The sequence below is a fragment of the Eulemur rufifrons genome, chromosome 7 (genome assembly GCF_041146395.1).
Source record: "Eulemur rufifrons isolate Redbay chromosome 7, OSU_ERuf_1, whole genome shotgun sequence".
Lineage (NCBI taxonomy): Eukaryota > Metazoa > Chordata > Mammalia > Primates > Lemuridae > Eulemur > Eulemur rufifrons.
In genome coordinates, this window is record NC_090989.1 from 157,587,409 (window position 1) to 157,611,835 (window position 24,427).

Below are 24,427 nucleotides of genomic sequence, written 5' to 3' on the forward strand. Positions count from 1 at the left end.
ACAGCCTAGGAATATATTGGTAAAGTTCTGAATCTCATACTTTCTTTTCAACTCCATAATCTACAACAAAGTAAGGGCAGTGTGAATAACAGCTCCCTTTTCTGCATAGCTTTAAAACTATTCTCGGTACACTCAAGGAATGGAACCAGGATGGCTTAGACAGATGGTTCACTGGTCCTTTTGTCTAAGTGTTAAGGAAAACAATCAACAATGATTTCTAACTGTGTTTAGACAGAAAAGGAAAATAAAGCTGTGCTTCACACACATTTTCAAAATCACTGCAGAGCTTAACTTATAATGAAGATCTGATAGGATTTGGGTGTTACCAGCCCCAGCCTTTGCTTCAAAGGTGTGCCGTGCCTGCTCCCCTACCGTGCCTGCTCCCCCACCGCTAGAGCCTGCCAGCACTCTGTTCAAACGTTAGTGCCGGGTTGGGAGCGTGCTGCAAGGCAGCACTGGGGACACCTAAAAACAAAATGCTAGTAAGACATTTCAGAACTTTAAAGGCCCAAATAGGGCATTCATAACAAATGTACTCCACTTGAACAAATAATTCCTAATTTACCAACTTAAACTCAGATCCTTAAAACTCTGATCTTTAAAAGCTACTCTGCAGAGCTGACTTCTACTCTGTTCAGAACTGAACTATCAGCCTAATGCCCGAGAGTTTCTCGAGGCAGGGCTAGGGGAAGGGGCGTGGGCTGGGCTGAGCTGCAGTAAAGCTGGTGACGACTCCTCCCTACGTCCTTGAAAGTGAAAGCAAGCTGAGAGACTCCTTATTTCACATACTTGCTTATAGCTGATGAAAACACCCACAGAACTCAACACAATGATCTTTTTTTTTCTTTTTTTTTTTGTCAAAACAAAGGTCTGCTGGTGATGCTTCACAGTGAAACCTCCTTTATCACTGAGAATGTTACTTGGAAAACATTCTTATGGAATGAGTCTCTTTCTCATAGGCTCGATTTCAGGATTCTCAAAACTCAACGTTCTGTTTAGAAGTTTCCATGATGAAGCCTATTTGTTTCTGCCTTATATATTCTGCTCCAGTCATAGGTTGTGGTTGTCTTTGTTCTTGGTTAGAACCTGCAAGTAGACTTCATGAAGTGTACTGAGGAAGCTGGAATCATTCTAGAAGAGATGATAAAGGTTAAGAACACGAAATATTACATTTACCTCATCAGAACTTACTTCCTTGATAATAGCTTACAAAAACTGTAAGTAATTTGTATGGCTAATGACCAATTACCCCAATAATCCCACCACCTAGAGACAATAATTAATATATTGGAATTCACTCAGCTAGTTCTCCATCAGGAAGGAGTACATGCTCAAGAAGAGAGAAACATTACTCCCAGCTAGTCTTTGAATTTACTTTATGAACTGATTTAGTAGGAAGAACTTATACAATTTGTTTTCTTTCATTAAAGACTGAAAAATCAAAGACTAAATTGATATCCTACATACCTTTATTAGATGTATTAATGTATCCTGGAGCTGAGACTTGCTGAGAACAATGGAAGGCTTTTTCTGATTTTCTGGTGTTCCAATAGTTAGAGGAGAAGGGGAGCTTGCTTTCCTCTCAAGGTCTGAGGACCTTGCAAACGTCTGCTGGAAAACACTTGGAGACAGCAGGACTGAAGACACCGCGGTGGTCGCTGCAGTGGCTAGTGAGGGGCCTGCAACCTGACAGGGGACAGTGGTCATCCTGTACCCAAGTGCAGAAGCTGGCACCGGGCCCAGCGCAGGCATAAACGGTGTGAAGCTGGGGCAGAGTCAAATGCTAACCATTCTGGGTTCAGACAAACACTCAGTAGAAGCATTTGAACATTTTATACCTGGTTATGACGTTTCTGTTTGCTAAAGGGTGAAGAGCCCACTTAAGAATGCCCTGGAATTACTATGGGAAGCCAAGTCCCACTACCACAGAAGGTGAATATGATAAATAATAGCAAAGAATACATAGTAAGAACAATCCTACGTTCCTTTGTTCCTTCTCCACTCACACTGATTCACCTGTCTAGCCTTACAAAAAAAAAAAAATTAAAAAAAGAAAAAAAATTAAAAAAAGAAAAAAAATTTAAAAAAGAAAAAAAAAGAATAATTTTATGATAAATCAAAAAGGTAAAGTTTTTTTGTGGGGGTTGGGAGAGGAGGGGAAATGAAGAGGACATGAGGGAACTTTCTCGGGCGATGGAAATGTTACATATTGATTGAGTTAGTGGTTACCCAAGGGATATTACATACATGTGTCAAGACTCATTAAAATTACACTGTAATAAAAAGAATTTAAAAATCCAGTTATGTTCAATCTATTTAACAGATTTGATACCATTACAGGTATCAAAGACAAAATTTCTTAAAAATACAGCTAACATAGACCTCTCTCTCCCATTTAGATGTGCTTCTAGGCTAATTATAGCTAATAATATGAATATGCTAAACTATAATAGTAATAATCAGCATTTAAAATAATTCCCGCATTTGCTACAATCAGTAGAAGTCTACATTTCTCTTTCTCCTATATGATGTCTTCTCATTCATGAATAGCAAAGAGCTTGCCACACAGTTTTCAGGGTGTACTTTCTGGTATCTGGGCCATTTAGCTCACTTTTTTTGGTGTCAAACCAGGCTGAGAGCTCCTGCTGATCACCAGGAGCAGGACAAACTACAGAAAAGACTGTTTAATGAGACCAGTTAGAAGGGGGCTTTAGACTGGGTGTGGTAGCTCACGCCTGTAATCCTAGTACTCCAGGAGGCCGAGGCGGGAGGATTGTTTGAGGTCAGGAGTTTGAGACCAGCCTGAACAAGAGTGAGACACTATCTCTACTAAAAATAGAAAAATTAGCTGGGCGTGGTAGCATGTACCTGTAGTCCCAGCTACTATGGAGCCTGAGGCAGGAGGATCATTTGAGCCCAGGAGTTTGAGGTTGCCGTGAGCTATGACGATGCTATTGTACTCTAGCCAGGGCGACAGAGCAAGACTCTGTCTCAGAAAAGATGCTGGCTTTAATTTAAATTTTGAGACTGGAGAATTTAAATAAAGGCTCAAAGGCAAACAGGAATGTGACATCTAAGGAACTGAAAAAAGAGTGTGTATTTCAAGGTTGGTGGGTGGAGAGTGGGGGCAACATGTAAAAAATGAGGCAAGGGAGGACAAAAAAGGGACAGAATACGCAGGCCTGGGAGGTTTTGGTGTCAGAGGAGTGGGAGATGAGAGGACTGTAGCAGAGTAGGGGCTCTGCTCCCTGGGACCCCACGCTCTTCCAGGGCTTATAGAAATCAGGCTTGTCTATGGCCAAACCACCCTAAAAACGCCAGATCTCGTCTGATCTTGGAAGGCAAGCAGGATCGGGCCTGGTTAGTCCTTGGATGGGAGAAGTCAGGCTGATACACTCTCGGCAGTCACCCACTCACAAACACTGAGTGAGGGTCCAGCCTGTGACCCTGCCCTCTATACACACGGCTAGGGAAGACAGCCATACAGAGATGACCCAAACCTCCAGAGGGAGCAGAGGGAGAGCAATGAACTCCGACAAGGCAGGAGAGCCCAGCCTAGGAGGGGCATCTAAGATGGGCCTCAGCTTGAAAGCTAAAACTTTTCATTAAGGTGACATTTTACTTCACACCCAACAGAAGAACTTAAAAATACATATTGCGTTCTTCAGAAAAAGGGAGTCCTTACCGGGATGGCAGTGGATAACACCTTAGGCTGGACAAATACTTCAGGATCCTGGTTTTGCTGCATAGACTGAAATGTTTAAAAAGAAAAGATGAACAGATGTAGCAAGTTTCTACTAAGAAGATCCTAGTTACTGGTGAAAAATCTATGTTAGCAATAGGGAATGGTTCTGGCATTAACTAGTTCCTAGATTCCCGAGGGAAGAGGCTGACAGGAACTTGTGACAATGCAACCAATCACCAACTGCACAATGAGGCTCCTGGACTGCCCCTCCTCTATTTAGCTTCCCCGGGAAAAGAGGTACCTGTAAGGCTTTTAGTGCGTCTTTAAAGAAAAAGCTGAAACCTGTATCTCTTATAAGAGCCAGGGACAGCCCAGGCATATTTTTGCTGCTGAGTCTGTAGAGATGAGAGATCTAGGAAGTAGATACTCTGGATAAGGTGATTTAAACTTGGCACTAAACAGCCTTCACACAGAGGCACACTTCTACATGTCCTTATTCATTGGTGAGAAAGAACCTTCCTGTTGTAGAGCAAATACATTAGAACTTAAGAAAGTCCCAGGTCCTGAAAGTGGCCACTGCCAGGGAAATACAGATTTTCATGTAGGTAAGCATCCCCTGCCAGGAGGCAGGTAGGACTGGATGCTGTCCTAGAGGCCAGAATCTGCACAGGGCCGTGCTTAAGATTGCTGGTTACGCTTCCAGAACAACAGAGACAGTGGCAGCAGGCCCATTTCAGGGGTATGATACCTCTCTGTTGAACAGAATATTCTCTCTCCTTTTTATACTGCAGAGAACCTCAGTAGAAATTACCAAAGAATGATAACATAATGATGTGACCAATATACTAAGTTTCCTTTCTTTTGGTATAAGATTTCAAAGGAATGGAATAAAATATCCTATTAACCAAGAAATATGCATAATAATTATTATGGGCTCTTCTATTCAATATTATTTGGTAAAATGCTAAGATTGAGGATTATTATTATTGCTGTTGTTGAAGGGCATGAGACTAAAATCCTGAACGGCAGCCAATACTGTTTTAGAACAGCAGGTCTACCCACTTTCAGTTCTGTGATTTTACACTAGTCACTAGAACCCTCAATTGATTTTCTCTTTTGTAATCTCAACCACCTTATGAATTACTGTGAGGGACAAACTCTTCTTTACCCTCTACACCCAGTCTGCCACTAAGTCCCACTGATGAGACATCTCCACCTGTCCACATTCCCACATTCAAGGCCCTACCAGTTCAAACTCGGGTGACTGGTCCTACTCCTGTCTTCTTCCCAGCACATCACTCTTTGCTCAAAGCCCTTCAAAGACTTTCAGGGCTCTGAGAACAAAACTCAAACTCCTGAACACAATTTACAAGGTCTTCTTCATCTTCCAGTACTGGCTCCTCCAACTTGCTTTACATAGTTTCTGAATCCAGCCACACTACATTTCTTTAAGTTCACCAAACGCCTGCTCATACCCGGGCCACTGCACATGCTGTTCTCCTCGCCTCAAACACTTTCTCCACCTCTAGGAAAGGTCTGGTTAACTTCCATTGAGTTGCTGGATCTCAGCTGAAACATCAGTTTCATTAGGAAGCTTTATTTGACTTCACACCTCCAGATCTGGGATGTTCTAACAGCACCCTAGGGTACCTGGCACAAGGCAGGCACTCAAGGAGAGTACTGACGGAGCTGGGAGAGGAACTAAGCTTGGAGTAATTTAGATCTATGGTCCTGAGTCAAATGAGGACTCCTGGAATTGTCGGGCAAAAACAAAATGTTTTGTTTTTTAACAAAAAAAACCCTAAAATGACTGCATATCCAGATAAGACAATACAAATACAATTTCTTAGATTATATCCGTTGAAATAATTTTGGGAAGTGGAATTGAGCTACACCACCATTAACCAATTATTTAGTTGTTTGCTACAGGGATTCTTGCCTCCCCTGGCTCCTAGCCCCTGACAAACTTTATGAGAGCTTATTTGGAGGTTCTGGCAGGGGAGCACGGCTACTTGTATACCCTTGACTGAAGAACAGTCCTCCTCTATTGGAGAAGGTCGTCCTTTTTGACCGAGCGCGCAGCTTCGGGAGTGACGCACATGGAGCAGTGAGGGAGGAAGGGGACACCCGCCTAGCCAGCCAGATCAGCCGAATCAACCCTGGCGATCAATGGGTGACAGATGTCGCAGCCAGATCGCCCTCACATCCTGACAAGCTTTAAAGAGGTAACTCTTTAAAATGATCTGTCTCAAGTAAGTTAAGACCAAGGTCTTTGGTCTTTGTAGTTTCATCCCATTCAGTGACAGTTACCCACCCCACCCACTCCCACCCTGCCGCCACTACCTGAAAGGGAGCAAGCACCATGTTGCTCAGGGAGGTTGAGGCTGCTGCTCTTGCTGCTGCTGTCTTACAGGGAGGCTCTATGAAGCTCTCAGGTGTGGCCAGCTGGCCAGATGCTGAAGAAAAGCTGGGTACCATTGCACCTTTCCCAAGTGGCTGTGTCTGTATTTGGTCATGCTGTGGGGTCAACCTGAGTTTCTGGAGAAGATCAACGCTTGGGAGGGATGTGCCAGCTGTGTTCGTCATGCTCAGTGAGGCCCTGAAGGGGCTCTGGCTGGCAATCAGACTGGCGTGGCTTAGATCAGGGACTGGCTGGTTCAGGAGTGGAGACCTCTGTCTAGGTGTGGTCTTCACTGCTTGCATCATGGTGCTGTTTCGAGGTAAGCTGGGGGGAACCTGTGCAGCAGGAGCTTCAGCTGGCAGAGTGGGGCTGAGCACAGGGCTCAAAGGGATTGTGTAGCTTGGGGCATGCTTTTCACTAGTTTGTGTGATGGCGGCTGGAGTGATTAGCACCGGGGTGGTGACTTCAGGTTGGACTGAGTGGTGGGCAGCAGAAAGGACACCCAGGTTTTCTGATTGAGGGGCTCCGCCTGACTGCTCAAAGGGAAACGGTAGGAACGAACTGGGCTCTTTCTGGGAGGCATCTCCTGGCAGCCTCTCCACTTCTTCTGAATCCAGACCCACAACTGCTGGCTGTTCCTTTGGCAAAGAGGTTCCAAATAACTCTTCCACAGTCAGATGTTTGTGTCCAGATGGAGCAGACTGAAAAAAATCAAACCCCTCAGTGAAAGAAATCTCTTCCATATCAGTGCAACTAAACATTTTTTTCATTGACTAAAGGAGTTTGCAGAAGAAGGATAGATGGAGTCCGAAAATAAAAAATGGAAAAAACTGAAGTTGTGCTAGGGATTAAGGCCAAGGTACATGTAGTATCCCCAAGTTTGTGGATGGAAATCTGCACTAGTAATAAAATTCAAATTTTTAGAGACTCTGGGCAATAGTGTTAGAATTTACCTTTTTTTCTTGCTAAATGAATATAAGGTGAAGGGGAAATAACCTTATTATTGTGCCTAATTGCCCCATGTCAGTAACATATAGGGAATTGATATGAGAGAGTACAGAGTGACCAAATGCTAATCAGATGATTCCTACCTTTATTTTCACTGTTCTTGATAAAAAGCTAGGCACTACATCTCAGGGACTGGGTCCCAAATACCAGAAAATAAATTTAACCACTTAATAGCAGGCCATTCTCCCTCCTTATCCACTAATCACAGAATCCTTAAGAAAAAGTGAAGCGTTTAAGCCTGAAAATTTTAAAATTACATATTTTAGAAAATTGGCTTATTGACATCATTGCAACTATTCAAAGGAAAAATAGTCATGCTGTCCTGCACCTTCAAGCAGTATCGCCATATATTCAGTAACCTTTACTTCCTAAGTACTCATAGGATGCCAGGTCCTGCTATAATCTGAGCCCAAGAGGCAAAGTAAGGAATGACAAGTTCTGACAGAGCTTACATTCTTTTTTTTTTTTTTTTCTTTTTTGAGACAGAGTCTTACTCTGTCACCCAGGCTAGAGTGCTCTGGTGTCGTCATAACTCACAGCAACCTCAAAATTCCTGGGCTTGCAATCCTTCTGCCTCAGCCTCCCGAGGAGCTGGGACTATAGGCAAGCACCATCACATCTGGCTAATTTTTTCTATTTTTAGTAGAGACAGGGTCTTGCTCTTGCTCATGCTGATCTTGAACTCTTGACCTCAAGCAATCCTCCCACCTCGGCCTCCGAGAGTGCCAGGATTACAGGCATGAGCCACTGCGCTCGGCCAAGAGCTTACATTTTAATGGGAGACATATGTAAGTGCTTTGAAAACAGAGGAAGCCTCAACTTAGGGTCTTATTCCTAAAATGTGTGAACTACTTAGTTGTTTATATATATGTATGTTTATGCTGAAAAAATTAATTCACTAATAATATGATATTTTAGGGCCTCAGGAAGACTATAAGTCTTTCTCAAGTGTAACAGTGATAGCCCTATGGTATGATCACATTTCTACAGAAAAACAAACCCAATTTTTTCCAGGCAAATGTTTATTTCATCCACTGGAAAAATAATTATTGAGTTTACCAGGTGCCAAACACTGTGCTGTGATTGTGAGGTGGGGAAAAGAGGCAAGGACCACTGGTGATAAGGGCTTCCCTAGGACAGAGCTGCAGGGTGCCAGGGGTACCCAGAAAGGATGCTAAGCTGAGGGGGGCGCTGAGGTGAGCTGGCTGGAGAGCACCAGCACTCCGAGAGCTGCAAGCACTTCAGCAGGGCTGGGTCAGAGGTTTGGTAGGAGGAGGGGTGGTGAAGGGAAGAGAGAAGCACTGGCCAGACTGCGGAGTGTCTGAGACACATTAAGGGATCTGGACTTTATCCACAGGCCAATGGGGACATGTTAGGGAATGAGCCATTAAGCTTTATATTTTAGGATGTGCACTTTGGTGAACACAAAAAAGACTGATTAGATACCCTGGTATCTGGGTACTGGGTGGTGTTGTGTTGCTTGGTCAGGCAAGCCCAGGAAAAGCCCCTAGGCTGGGGGTGGGGGGAAGCCGGAGTCAGTTTTGAACACATCTAAGGTCTCCTTGGGACATTTGGAACTCAGGGGTACCGATTTGGAAGTTATTAAAACACAAAAATAGTAATACAAGTCAAGGGAGAAACGGCATTCCCTCAGGAGACTGCAGGGACAAAGCCTTAGTGCCCTACAGACCACCAACAGGTGAGGGTCTGGAGAAGCACTGCCCGCTGCCTCTGCTTCTTTCTAGCTGTGTAACCTGCATCTCAGCTCCTCTGTAAACTAGGGAGGGCCGGTGGGAGGCTGAAATGTACAGAACCCAGCAGCATATAGGAAGTGCCTGTTTAATGTCAGCACTCACAGTGACAACAGCAGAAAGCAAGTTCCTCCCAGGCAGGGGCTGACTTTCTCACCTCTTCTCTCATCCTTGCTTCCTTTCTCCTGGGCTTGCCTACACACGGAATGGCACCACCACCCAGTACCCCAGAGCCAGTGAGGACACAGAACAGGCTCAGGACGCTCTCTCCCAAAGATCTTCCAGAGGGAAAAGGTTAGCTTGAGGAGGGAGGGAGCTGACAGGCAGCACACCCTTCAGGCGTGGGCATAGGGGACCTTCATCAAGGGAGGGACCCATATCAGACAGCAGGGAGAAGTGGCTAACACCAATGAGGATGCAGGCAAATCTGTATTTAAGGGAAAGTGAAGAGAATGCTGTTTTGTATTTTCTCACTGGTGTGAGGATGGTGTTGTCTGCTAGGTGAGAGGCAACAGGGCAGGTCTGGGGAGAATGCAGTCGGTGCAAAAGAACTTGCGGAGGAAGAGGCAGAAGACGACTCCCTTTGTAAAAAATCATAGCTTCATATCAAGCCATTTTATCTTAGAAAATATTCAACAAAAGGAATTCTATTAATATTAAAAAGCTAACATAATATGTCTTGGCAAGTTAATATGACAAGAGGCCTTTGTTTAAGTGAGGAAATTCTCAAATGGCAAATTTGGGCCCCCACTAATAATGCCATAGTAAGACTCATAAGACTATCCTGTCATAACACTCTCTAGCACTTTAAAGGATTTTCCAGATTCAGAATCTCACTTCAAATAGAAGGCAGCATCAACACCTAATTATACACTGTGGATATAAAAAAAAGATACTAAAGATTTTATATGGTTTAATTTCCTCACATTTTCACTTCTGAGAAAACTAGAGTTTAGGGTCTGAAATCAAAGATGCCTAGGTTCAATTCTCAGCTGTTAACGGGGAAATTTACATAATCTTTCTATTTATTTCCTCATCTGAAAAATGAGGACAATTGTGGCAATTATCTCATACAGCTGTTGTTAAAATTAAATTCTCAATATAATGTATGGTGCCCAACATTAATTCAATAAATTGAAGTTTTGAAGTTCACTGTTATTATCACATTAACAACATATAGGCTTTTTTTTTTTTTTTTTTTTGTTTGAGACAGCGTCTCCCTCTATTGCCTGGGCTACAGTGCTGTGGAGTCAGCCTAGCTCACAGCAACCTCAAACTCCTGGGCTCAAGCAATCCTTCTGCCTCAGCCTCCTAGTGAGTAACTGGGACTACAGGCATGCACCACCATGCCCGGCTAATTTTTTCTATATATTTTTAGTTGTCTGGTTAATTTCTTTCTATTTTTAGTAGAGACGGGGGATCTCGCTCTTGCTCAGGCTGGTCTCAAACTCCTGACCTCAAGCAATCCTCCCGCCTTGGCCTCCCAAAGTGCTAGGATTACAGGTGTGAGCCACCACGCCCAGCCAACATATAGTCTTAATAGCAATCATGATAAATCTGTTTGGATACTTTTTAATAAGCATGAAATAATGTGCTGAGATATTAAAAATGTATCAAATCCTTCTGGAATATCATATCCTCATGATGCAAAGCAACAACAAACACAAGAACACCCGATGGGATAACCAAGGCTATGCTATTTTGAACCACTCTGTCATTCCCCAATGCAAGGAATCATTGAAGACACATGTTTGTTGAAAACTCCCTGGTAACATTTCAAGTCCACTCAATGTTAAGTCAAAACAGACAACGAATTCTCCCTTGGGACAGACTTCTCTGTGCAGGCCACGTAACTCTACTCAAGTGCACGGCTTCCACTTCCCATGCTCAACACTGTGACTTACTTTTGGATTCTTGGCATCATTAAATGTCTACGGACAGAACAGAGATAATCCATCCCCCTCATTTAAAAAAATATGCTAAAATATACATAAAATTTACCATTTTCACCATATTTAAGTGTAAAATTCAGTGGAATTCAGTACATTCATGATGTTGTGTAATCGTCACTACTAACTATTTCTAGAACTTTTTCATTATCCCAAACAGAAACTCCGTAACCATTTAATAATCCCCATCTCCCTTCCCTTCCCCCAAACACCCTGGTAACCTCTGTTTTACTTTCTGTTCTTATGAATTTGCCAATTTGCCTATTCTAGTTACCTCATACAAGTGAATCACACAACATTTATCTTTTTGTGACTGGCTTATTTCACTTAGCATAATGCTTTCAAGGTTAATCCATGTTGTAACATGTATCAGAATTTCATTCCTTTTATGGCTGAATAATATTCTATCATATGTATATATCATATCTTTATCCATTCATCTATTGATGGACACTAGAGTTTTTGAGTTGGTCCCACTTTTTGTCTACTGCAAATAGTGCTGTTACGAATATTCTTGTAAAAGTATCTGTCTGAATCCCTACTTGCAATATTTTTAATTATATACCCAGGAGTGGAATTGTTGGGTCATATGGCAATTCTGTTTAACTTTTACAGCTCACTGCAGCCTTGATCTCCTGGGCTCAAGCAATCCTCTCACCTCGGCTCCCAAGTAGCAAGGACAATAAGGCACATGCCACCATGCCTGGCTAATTTTTTTAAATTTTTTTGTACAGACCAGGTCTCACTATGCTGTCCAAGTTGGTTTCAAACTCCTGGTTTCAGGTGATACTGCCTTGGCCTCCCAAAGTACTGTGATTACAGGTGTGAGCCACTGTGTTCCTGCCTGGATTCTGAGATTTGTAAAGCTTTGCTCAGAGCAAGTGTTAGTCTGTCATTCAGTCAGCAACAGCCCATGGTGCAAGACAAAATCCTAATATACTGGATGAGGTTTTACAGTTTCCTCCTCAACCCACAGTTCTTGATGTTTAGAGCTATTTCTGTTTGGATTTACTAGTTATTGTGCTGGGCATTCTATTAGGCAGACATTATTCTTGATCACAGGAAGAAAAAACAAAACAAAACACAACACACTAGGGAAATAGTCCCAAGAGAAGTTTAATAAGTGAATTATGAAACTGAAATGGAATTCAGTACTATTTAAAGGCTTGACAGCATTATCTGCTCCTCAGCACTAGATGGCAGTGTTATTAAACAAATGTAGTGTCTGTATGTAGGGGCTGATTATAAATTTGAGCAAATATAATCAGTGGCTTCTGACAATATCCAGATCTCAATATTTTACAAAATTTTGTTGCTATGGCCTAAAAAATGAATGGAGTTTTAACACTCTTGGCTGATAAACCAGATCAGAAGAAATCTACAAACCCCGTCTCTCTAATGTTTTTAAAAATTGAATTCATAATAACATCTTTGTAATAGAACCATATTTAATATATGTTTGATCTTCAGAAACCTAAATCTAGTAAAAATGGAGCATGGGAATGCAATACACAAAACCTGGCTTAAATTAATTATCATCTAAATACCTAAAAACACTGGACAAAATGCTGATGGGAATGTAAAACGGTATAGCTTCTCTGGAAAACAGGGAGTGTCTTATTCAACTAAAACATCCAATTACCAGATGACCCAACATTTGCACTCTGAGGCATTTATCTGAGATAAATGAAAATTTATGTTCACACAAAAACCTGTACACAAATGTTCATAGAAGCTTTATTCATGCTAGCTGAAACTAAAAACAACCTAGATGTTCTTCATAGGCAATGGTCAAAAATAGTTACAGTTAACCAAATTTTGTTACTTCCCTACCATGCTGAGCAATAAAAGTGAACAAACTTGATACACGTAACAACTTTATCGAATCTCCAGGAATTATGCTGAGTGAAGACAGACAATCTCAAAAGGTTATATATTATGATTCCATTTATATAACAGTCTTGAAATGACATTATAGAACTGGAAAATAGGTTAGTGGCTGCCAGGGGCTAGGGGTGGGGGAAGTAGAGAGGGTAAGACACGGAAGTTGGTATGATCATAAAAGGGCAACACAAAGGATACTTGTGGTGACAGAAATATTCTGCATCTTGACTGTGGTGGTTGGATACACAAAGCTATACATGAGATAAAGTGCATAGAACTGAACACACACACATACACACACACACACACGCACACATAAAACTGAGGAAATCTGAACAAGATGTATGGATTGTATCAATATCCTGGTTGTGATATTATACTGTATTTTTTAAGATGTTATCAAAAGGGAAATGGGTACATGGGATATTTCTGTATTATTTCTTACAATTGCATATAAATCTATAATTATCTCAAAACAAAAAGTTTTATTAAAAAACTATAAGTTTTACTTGGTATCTATTCCTTTATCGGACTATCAATTATAAAGAGAACTAATTAATTCAACAAATATTTTCAACGCTAGATGCTAAGGATACAGCAATGAACAAGGCAGATAACACTGCCTGCCCCAGGGAGCTTATATTTTGGTGTCCAGGAGACAATGAGTAAAGAAGAAAAACACAAACTATGTTAGCTGGTTAGATGTCAGTAAGAAAATAAAGCACACAAGGAGGATGGGGGTAGGGTAGGGTAGTTATTTTAAATAGGGTAGTCAGAGAAGGCCTGTCCTATATGGAGGACATGTGAGATGTGAAGGAGGAAAAGGAGCAAGCCATATCTTCAAGGAAGTATTATAGGCCAAGGAAACATCAAGTGCAAGGGCCTGTCCTGAGGCAGGAGCATGTCTGGTACATTTGAGGAAAGATATGAGAGCCAATGAAGCTGGAGCCAAATAGGCAAGGCAGAGCCCCAGGTTAGAGGGGCCAGATCAGGTAGGGCCTCATGGGCCACTGTCACAATCTTGGCTTTTGAGTGAGATGAGACACCACTGGAAGGTTTTAAACTGAGGAATGTCACAATCTGACTTATGATTTGCCAGGATTACTCTGGCTGCTGGGCTAAGAATAGGTAAGGGAGTGGCAGTGGGCAAAAGATGGGAAATCAGATAGGAGGCTACTACAAGATCCAGTGAGAGATAGTTACATGGATCAAGGGAAATGACCTGGGCAGATAGATGTCATTATGTTGCTGCACATTTGGACCTTGACAGGTAAGTGCCAAATCAAACTTGTACCACATTAAAACCCTACAAAATGTTAGTCTTTGTTTTGTTACTTTGGACAAAGCTAAGCCTTTAGGTTGTACAAACCTTATCTTGTGACCCGGAGGGCGTCTCTTCTAGTGTCTCGGTGCTTCCCAGATTGGAGAGCTGAGTGCCTGGCTGTAACCCAGGGCTGGAGATATTTGAGTCGCCCATCTGATTCTTAAAAAAATTAAAAGAAAAAGTATCATGTGAAAGAAGTTTGCTGTCATTTGGCTCACAAAACAGCATTTAAGGTTATCAGAAATGCTATTTTTAAAAAAATAAGCAAAAAATCCCCCCAAATGCTTGCTTTGGGCTCTCAAGTAAATATACAATAAAACTTCTAGAAAGCTGAGCACCTAATTTTAGGCAACAGTGTTAGTCACAATTGTTAGTTTTATATTTGTGTTCCTACCACTACAATCAGGATACAAAACAGCTACATTACTCCAATAAACTCCCTTGTGCCATCCAGTTGTCATGCCCTCCCTCCACTCTCAGTAACCAGGTCTGTTCTCTCTCACTACAGCGTTGTCCTTTCAAAAATGTCACATAAATGGAATATAAGTAGAATGCTGGCTTCTTTCACTTAGCATAATGTCTTCGAGATTCATCCAAACTGTTGTATGTGTTCATTCCTTTTTATTGCAGAATAGTATTCCATTATATGAATACATTACCATTTGTTTAACCATTCACCTGTAGAAGCACATTTGTGTTGTTTCCATTTTTTGGTGATTCTGAATACAGCTTCTATAAACATTCATATAGGTTTCTGAGTGGACAAAAGTTTCATTTCTTTAGGGTAAATACCTAGGAGTGGTATTTCTGGGTCACATATAAAGATATTTTCTTTGTAAAAGTTTTATATTTTACATTTAGATCTATGATCCATTTTGAGTTGATTTTTGTATAAGATGTTAGTTAGGTTGAGATGGGTTTTTCTATTGTATATGGACATCCAATTGTTCCAACATCATTTAAATTTCTGTTAACATGCATATGACACAAAAAGTGAAAATATTTTGTTCTTAAAAAGAATCCTCAAGGCCGGGCATGGTGGCTCACGCCTATAATCCTAGCACTCTGAGAGGCTGAGGCGGGAGGATCACTTGAGGTCAGGAGTTCAACACCAGCCTCAGTACGAGTGAGACGCCATCTCTACTAAAAATAGAAATGAGCTGGGCAACTAAAAATAGAAAAAAAAAAATTAGCTGGGTGTGTGGCACAGCCCTGTAGTCCCAGATATTTGGGAGGCTGAGGCAGGAGGATCACTTGAGCCCAGGAGTTTGAGGTTGCTGTGAGGTAGGCTGACGCCACAGCACTCTAGCTTGGGTGGCACTCTAGCCTGGGCGACAGAGTCTGTCTCAAAAAAAAAAAAAAAAAAAAAAAGTCCTCAAAAAATGATCACTAGATGAACATGGCATTATGGATTTTTAGAAACTTAAGTTATATTTGGGCTATCTGATCCAGTATCTGGTGAGCATTACCTATGCCAAAACTGACACCAAAAATAGTTTAGAAAACTCAAGAGATCAGATTTTTTAAAAAGCAGCCATGTCAGGTTCATTAAAAAGAAAAAAAAAGCAGCTCCAAACTTCAGTCCAGAGACAGATTCATTTTGATGTCATACTATAAAGATATGTGCTTAAGCACAGGAGGAGGTACTCAAATGTTAAATGAACAACATGCATTTTTTCTATTCAAATGACTTAATCCTTATATATTATTTCAGAATATCATTTACTCAGTGTTGCCAATTTGAATAGGGGTGAAATAGTCTGTGAAAGCCTATGAAATATCTTAATCTTCTAACATGCCTCTGTTTGTGCAATATTACCATCAACCAGTATCAACTTCATTATGCTTGGGGAATGCCTGGAATTGAATTATACTAAATATAAACTCAAAATATTGTTCATTGGCTGGTTTGCAGGTAGGGGGTTATCAGAACTTATTAACATTAGTGTCATTAAAGTTGGTATACAACCCCCCTCTGCTAAATTTGATTGGCAAAAAAAACCCCAAAAACAAGAAACTCCACCTATTTACAGTTTTCAAAATCAGAAAGAACACATTAAAAAATAAATATCAAAGACTTAACCAAATCCCCAAAAGTTTCATTTTAATCTAACTGTAGACAACATTTTATTTATTCTATATTGTGGAAGAATTTTGTGTACAACAAAAATTATTGTGCTATCCATATTCTTTACTTTTGCAATATTTATATGACTAGACATCAGTCAGGGTTTTTAGACTGCCCACTTGACTCGAGAGTTCCTTTAAAGCTTTGTATATAAAAATAAGGCCTGCCTTCCTGCTTTTCTTTGGTGGCTATTTGTTTCTCAGCCCAAAGAATAAGCCAGGCCACTTCCTGGAGTATCTGCTCTAGTGTGCAACACCTACAGTTTCTGTCTCACATGGCACCTTGATCCAGTCATCGGGATGAGTGACAGAGCCCTGGACTTATTAGTTACCTATAAGAACACTGAAAGGCCTCTACAAACAGAACAAGGTGTCTATGTAGATAACTCAGATGTCGTTAGAGGCATGAGAGGGGATTTTGGGAATATAAGGAAACTTTTAAATTCAGAAAATGATTCTTGCAATTTATTCTCAGTTTCCTAAGAATTAATGAATTTATTATAGAGATGACTGCTTTCCCTATATTTAACTTCCACAGATCCATACATTCCTACTAATTCTCTTTGAGACATTGACGAATTTGGTACAACTTGAAACTTCTTACGGGCTCTAGTGTACAATTCTCTACCCAGGAAGTAGAACTTCCTTTGGTGGTTGAATATAGATGGTTTATTGTAGTTTATGGTGAATATGCCTCTTTTAGTTAGAAGAAATTACCTTCCAGAACAACTTTTTTCAAAGTTTGTTCCCTGAACTCCAGATTCTTGAGTAGTTAAAGGGTAGTATGTAAAAAATGGTCCTATAGTCAAAACAATCTGGGAACTGATGTTATTGTTTTATTTATCGTGGGACCTCTCAGTCTTGGGCACTGTAAAGTCCAAAGAGCATGAGGGGAGGAGGAGTCATGCTAAGATTTCCTTAACTCATTTGATCAATTTGAAGCATTTTTCAAGGTTAATCTGTTAAAAACCGAGAAGCCAGGGTTATAGCAGAACTGTTTGGAAAACAGGTCTTAGTGCTTTTCACACTATGTTTCTTGACGTTTTGGTGAGGTGAGGATGAAATAGAAAGGAAAGCATTTGCCCAATGTTTAATGAAGAGTTAAGGTGACAATTATAACTCTGTCGAAACAAAATGCAGCATTAGAAAGCTTTAGTCTCACTCTAATGAAGTGTGGAGCTTTGAGGTGCCAAGTAAAAAGCCAAGACAGTTCCACAGCCACAAAATTTGAAGACACTGTCATGAAATGTCCACTGCTTGGCACACTGTGGATAGTTTATAAGCATGTGTTGAATAAATTAACTAATGCATCACAATTGCCATTTTATTCAACTTTTGGGGGAAAATATTATCAGTTAACTTATAAGCTAAAATGCAAAACAGATGAAAAAGAAAACATCGAATTTCAGAAAAGTCTCTCATTTGCATAAAATTCCAAAAGATATTTAATGAAGGCTGTATACCTACCACCAATTACACATCATAAATGCACCTTTTAGTATTATGGGGTACAAATTATCAGAATACTTTCCAAAGCCTACATAAATTCCTACAACCACTGAGCATCCAAACTACTGGAGGGGTGAAGAGGCATGAAGCTTTTCCAGCTGTGGGCTAACTTCTGTGGGCTAACTTCTGCACTCTAAGATCATTTTCTCCTATAGTAATTTTACAAGAATACAAAAGAGCATTGCAAAATTTCTTGCCAAAACAAGCACTCTGAAGTAATCAGAGTTCTTTTCTTATTTTTAAGTCTTAAAATTGTAAGACATATTTTCTTTTTGAACTAATTATTTCTGCTGGCCCTAAAGGTGACTTCCCACAGCTTCCTGCAGGCCTCCTCCACCTCTTTTGGTCTTTTCTGGTCAGCACCCAGAGAGCCTCACCCTCTCGTACTCATCCTTGGCTCTGCTCAGCATCTCCAGGATGTCGATGGGCCTGTGATCGCTGCAGCCGTTGGCCTGGCTGGGGCTCTGTTTATCCCGAGCAGCTTGCTGGGATCTCCGTGTCTCTTCTTCTACCACACTAGAGGAGGAGAACCAGGTTTTAGAAAAGACTCTTTAGACACAGTCTGACCCATGATGTCCATTGGTGTCCATTTCCCAAAGATACACTAAGAATGTCACATGATGACATTGTCCTTGCAATACGTAACATTGAGCACAGTTATCTCATTCTAGGAATATATGACCCACCACTAACCATCTAACAACAGTGCCAATCAATATATTTCACCTTCAGAAAGACAAAAATACAGAATTTCTTCCTAGAGTTAGTCTAAGCAGGTTCATTAAAAACCGTACTAAAGTATCTTTTTTCCTAGAATTATCTCTAAATCAAACTAATTGGGAAATTTGAAAATGGACAATGCACCAGAAGCAAGGATCAGAGAGAGAAAAAAAAAAAAAAAAAAAAAAAAGGAGAATGCCCCCAAGACACAGGAAGGCTACAAAGCTGAACAACCCACTGTGGAAAGTTTATATCGATACTGTGCTGGCAAGGAGAAATATCAGCTTCTTGAAAATAGAGGTCTTGGTGAATCTTCAAAAGTTAATGACAGCACTACAAGCAAACAAAAGGTTTCCGTTATTTTTCCTCTAAAAATCACTAAATGGGAGACCAAGCTCAGGGTGGTCGTGGGAATGCTTTTTATTTTGATTGGTGCTGCTTAAGCTAATTCTTCACTTGAAAATCGATAAAGCAAGAAAACAATGCCACTGATAGGGCTGGGATCTTCATATCTATCTGTGGGCTTTCATTTTTAAAGAATATCTCCTCTCCACTCTATAGAAAGATTTTTTTTTTTTTTTTTGAGACAGAGTCTCACTCTGTTCCCCAGGCTAGAGTGAGTGCCGTGGCATCAGCCTAGCTCACAGCAACCTCAAACTCCTGAGCTCAAGCGATCCTCCTGTCTCAGCCTCCCAAGTAGCTGGGACTACAGGCACGCGCCACCATGCCCGGCTAATTTTTTCTATATATATTTTTAGCTGTCCATATAATTTCTTTCTATTTTTAGTAGAGATGGGGTCTCGCTCTTGCTCAGGCTAGTCTTGAACTCCTGAGCTCAAACGATCTGCCCACCTCGGCCTCCCAGAGTGCTAGGATTACAGGCGTGAGCCACCGCGCCCGGCCTCTATAGAAAGATTTAAAGCAATTAGAGCAAAATGTTAGGAACTGAAATCTGGGTGATAAGCACAGATATTTTATTATTTACTATATTTTTCTTTAAGCTTGAAATAAATAAAAAATTTTAATAAGGCAACTAAGAATAAGCCTACTCTCCATGGGATTTTTTGAGCACGGCCACAACTTCATAATTGTATTAACGAAGAACTTTCTAGACAATTATGACAGGCAATAAAACAATTCGGTAGTGAAAGGTTTATTTTTATGGAATAAGGGGTACAAGACAAGAACAGGCCACTCAGTGTCAGTTTATGACTTTAAAATATCCTGTTCAGGAACTCCCTTTAAAAACACTGGGTTAAGTAACATTAAACAGATCTTTTTTAAAAATATAGTCAGTTTTGGCTGGGCGTGGTGGTTCATGCTTGTAATCCCACCACTTTTGGAGGCTGAGGCGGGAGGACTGCTTGAGGTCAGGAATTTGAGACTAGCTTGGGCAGCATAGCAACACCTCATCTCTACTAAAAATAAAAAAATTAGCTGGGTGTGGTGGCATGGGCCTGTAGTCGCAGCTACTGAGGAAACTGAGGCAGGAGAATTGCTTGAGCCTACGAGTTGGAGGCTGCAGTGAGCTATGATCATGCCACTGGACTCCAGCCTGGGTGACAGAGCGAGATCTGTCAGGAGTCCTGGATCATAACTTGCCCTTAGCTACGTGCATCTTCTTTTAAAATGCAAATATACCCTGAACTGAGGTTTTAGGGTTAATTATTTATTTATACTTTTATGAGTTTAAAATTATACTGTTAAAAAAATTAAGACTATTTTCCTCCAAACATGTAGATAAAAACCTTGCAGTAGAGCAAAAGGAACGTTGATTTGACAGAGGGGGAAGAGAGGTCCATGTTTCTGAGGAGATTCAGGCAAACACTGAAAAGAAAGCAGAAGTGCACCAGAAGAGTCAGTCTGCCCATTGCAGCATTTTGCCCAGAACTCCGTAGCTCCTCAGCCCCTCCCAGCACCACAGTGCCTTGGGCTCCCAGAGTCTGTATTTGCAGTTCAGCAATGTGCATAGGCCACTCAATGGGTGGCTTCCACAGGCTAGCTTGGGAAAGGACAACGAACCACCCTTTATTACGCTAATTCAATGAAAATTATTTTCTATATTTCAAGAGTCCGAGTTACAAACAATCCATCAGTGGATTAGGGCCCGCTAAGCGTAGAGTCTGTGTCAAAAACAAGCTCACGGCTGGGCATGGTGGCTCATGCCTATAATCCTAGCACTCTGGGAGGCTGAGGCCAGAGTTCGAGACCAGACTGAACAAGAGTGAGGCCCTGTCTCTACCAAAAATAGAAAGAAATTAGCCAGACAACCAAAAATATATAGAAAAAATTAGCCGGGCATGGTGGCGCGTGCCTGTAGTCCCAGCTACTTGGGAGGCTGAGTCAGAAGGATTGCTTGAGCCCAGGAGTTTGAGGTTGCTGTGAGCTAGGCTGAGGCCACTGCACTCTAGCCAGGGCAACAGAGAGAGAGACTGTCTCAAAACAAACAAACAGCAACAAAGAAAAAAAAAACAAGTTCACTTAAAGGAATTTAACATTAATGTGTGTGGGAGTTCTCTACCAGGCTACTGAATACAGTATCACTTGTTACAGTGGAAATTTGTACAGAACCTAAACCTGAACCATTGTATATGCAGGTCAGGCTGTGCACTGGATATGGATGACATCCTCTGGAGCTGGACAGTCTGGCAGCCCTAACCTACATGTTCAACAGTAAGGTTCTTGTTAAATTATGATCTGTCTGTATGATTGGATATAATGCAGTCATTATAAATACTACAGAGGAAAATATTACACCCTGGAAAAATGCTGTTGACATGAAAGCAGTATATACAGTATGATCCTATTTTTGTAAAAAACAATCACACACATCCACTTAATGTACACACAAAAATAAAGACCAGTAGGAAACAGACTGAAATGCACATCGGAAGTAGTAAGAGTATATAATTTTATATTTTTAAAGCTTTTTTGCTTTTATCAAGTTTTTGGCAATAAAAAGGAAATGAAGGGTAAATACATGAGTTAGTAGACTTTAGTAACGAAGAGAAGTGGGGAGGGAAATTTTTCATTTCTCAGATACCATAAATTAAATCTATAGAGTAATATAAATACTTACTCAGCCATGAGTTTTGCTATACGGTGACAGTCATTCTTGTCATAAAACCAGATACTGTATATTGACACTTGAAAAACAAAGGAAAAAAAAAGATGAGGGGGAATGAGGTTTCAACATTTGGGTACATGTAAATAATGTATTATCATCATGGCATGTCACTGAATTCATCATCAGACCTTCAAATTGTTAATAGTACCTCTAAAGAAAAAAAAATACCTCCCCTCAAAACTGTTTAATAAAATCAGGACAGGTAAAACATTCAGACAAAAATTACAAAAAATAGTTGGTTTTAGGCATTATTATCAGATCTCACTGAACCTAAGATGCCACTAAGTGTAAGATGTTTATGTATTATCAAGAAAGCAAAAAGCTGCCAATTAAACTAAGATTCAATTAAACTGATTGTAAGATGATTCCAAAACAATATTAACATGTGAAAAAAAGTCTTAATTATTAGTAAAAACTAAGTTCACTGGCCAACCAAACACCAGAATCTTTGAGTCTCTTGCATCTTAAAATACAGAATTAAAATTCTGTTATATTACAGACAAAGCTCCAAAAACAAACACTACTGCCATATCCATCCTATGACTGATGGTTCACATGTGAAATGGACTGAGGCTCAGTCGATCACACTTCTTTTCCCATTTTTTTATTTCCAGTATGATAATCAGCACAAACAAAGCCCTCAAAAAAAATTTTTTGCAACATAAATGAACTTTATTATTAAAGATGTTAATACATAGAAGCTACTATTTTTTCGATAAGGTCAAACAGAAATACTGAATATACAAGCCAAAATAAAACACATGGATGGGTAAAGGCTCATTGCTACCATGTGTACCTACCGTGACAAACATAGCTTTTCCCAGCTTATACCTCCTTTGACACTTAAAATGACTCTCTGGCACAGGAAGTATCATTATGCTTTAGTTAAAAAAAAATTTAAGGAGGGGCATGGTGGCTCATGCCTGTAATCCTAGCACTCTGGGAGGCTGAGGCGGGAGGATTGCTTGAGCTCAGGAGTTCAAGACCAGCCTTAGCAGGAATGAGATCCCGTCTCTACAAAAAATAGAAAAATTAGCCGGGCATGGTGGTGAGTGCCTGTAGTCTGAGCTATTCAGGAGGCTGAAGCGGAAGATCACTTGAGCCCAGGAGCTTGAGGTTGCAGTGAGCTGTAGTAACGCTACTGCACTCTAGCCTGGGCAACCAAGTGACACCCTGTCTCAAGGGAAAAAAAAAAAAAAATTTAAGCCTTTTATTTTGAAATAATTGTACCTTCACATGCAATTGTAAAAAACACATAGATCTCTGTGCCATTCAAGTTGTCTCCCCCAATGGTAACATTTTACAAAATTACAGTATACTATCACAGCCAGGATGCTGACCATTTCCATGGCCACAAGGATCCCAGGTGCCTTTCTATAGCTACATCCACCTCTCTGGTTCCTCCCCTGTCTCTAACCGCTGGCAAACAAGAATCTATTCTCTATTTCTATACCGTTGTTATTTCAAGAATGTTATATACATGGAATCATATAGTATTAATATATAACCTTATAAGATTTGACTTTTCTGACTCAGCATCATTCCCTGGAGAGTAATCCAAATTATTGCTTGCATCAATGGTTCACTTCTTTTTTTCCCCAGCAACCTTCCGTCGTATTGGATGTACCAGTTTATTTAACTATGGTAGTTCCATGTTTAGCTTAACAAGAAACTGTTGAACTGTTTTCCACGGTGGCTATGCCATTTTATATTCTTACATTGTGGCTTGAATTTACATTTTCCTAATAGTTAATGATGCTGAGTATCTTTTTATGTACTTCTTTGCCATCTTACATCCTCTTTAGTGAAATGTTTGTTTGTGCCTTTGCTTCTTCTAATAGATTGCTTTGTGTATTTTTGTTTGTTTTTACCATTGAGTTTTGAGAGTTCTTCATATATTTGAGATACTAGTCCTTTGGTGGATATGTGGTTTAAAAATATTTTCTTCCAGTCTGTAGCTTGTCTTTTCATCCTCTTAGTAAAGTGTTCTCAGAACAAATTTTTTTAATTTTGATACGGTCCAATTTATCAATTTTTCCTTTTATCAAATATTAATATGCATATTTTTTGAGACAGTGTCTTGTTCTTTGATCCAGGATAGAGTGAAGTGGCGTCATCATAGCTCAGTGCAACCTCAAACTCCGGGGCTCACATGATCCTCCTGCCTTGGCCTCCCAAAGTGCTAGGATTATAGGTGTGAGCCACTGTGTCTGACCAACTTCTTTCATCGGTTTCTTTGTAATTTTTAGCACACCAGACCCTTTCTATGTTTTGTTAAGTTTATACCTAAAGTATTTATTTTTCCTTGTAGTGATTATAAAGGGTAGTGTTTTTAATTTTGGTTTCCACATGTTCAATTTTTTTTTAATTTTTATTTTATTTTATTATTTTTTTTTGAGACAGAGTCTCACTTTGTTGCCTGGGCTAGAGTGAGTGCCATGGCGTCAGTCTAGCTCACGGCAACCTCAAACTCCTGGGCTCAAGTGATCCTACTGCCTCAGCCTCCCGAGTAGCTGGGACTACAGGCACGCGCCACCATGCCCGGCTAATTATTTCTATATATATATATATTTTAGTTGTCCATATAATTTCTTTCTATTTTTAGTAGAGATGGGGTCTCGCTCTTGCTCAGGCTGGTCTCGAACTCCTGACCTTGAGCGATCCACCCGCCTCGGCCTCCCAGAGTGCTAGTATTACAGGCGTGAGCCACCGCGCCCGGCCTGTTCATTGTTAGTATATAGAAATGAAACTAACTTTTGGATATTGATCTCATATCCTGAGACCTTAAACTCATTTATTAGTTCTAGGAGTTTGTGCACAGAAAATCATGTCATCTGTGAATGGGGAGAGTTTATTTCTTCTTTTCTAATCTGTAGGCCTTTTATTTATCTTTCTTGACTTATTGCAGTGGCTGGAAATTCCAGTGATAGGCTGAATAGCAG

The 24,427-nt window shown here is 40.5% G+C and overlaps 1 protein-coding gene across 2 annotated transcripts in view; it reads right to left on the minus strand.

The window, feature by feature from the left end:
• Positions 1 to 419: 419 nt before the first annotated feature.
• Positions 420 to 24,427, minus strand: part of DCP1A (decapping mRNA 1A) — a 46,482-nt gene continuing 22,474 nt past the window's right edge. The window contains exons 4-10 of one of the 2 annotated variants that reach the window (XM_069473707.1): positions 21,438 to 21,504; positions 18,016 to 18,154; positions 14,048 to 14,161; positions 6,029 to 6,787; positions 3,686 to 3,751; positions 1,468 to 1,686; positions 420 to 1,131 (exon numbers count right to left, since the gene is read on the minus strand). In XM_069473707.1, the coding sequence (XP_069329808.1) occupies positions 1,051 to 1,131; positions 1,468 to 1,686; positions 3,686 to 3,751; positions 6,029 to 6,787; positions 14,048 to 14,161; positions 18,016 to 18,154; positions 21,438 to 21,504 (1,445 nt within the window). In that variant the 3' untranslated portion in view covers positions 420 to 1,050. The remainder of the gene's footprint in view (positions 1,132 to 1,467; positions 1,687 to 3,685; positions 3,752 to 6,028; positions 6,788 to 14,047; positions 14,162 to 18,015; positions 18,155 to 21,437; positions 21,505 to 24,427) is intronic. The other variant, XM_069473708.1, reaches the window with a different exon arrangement.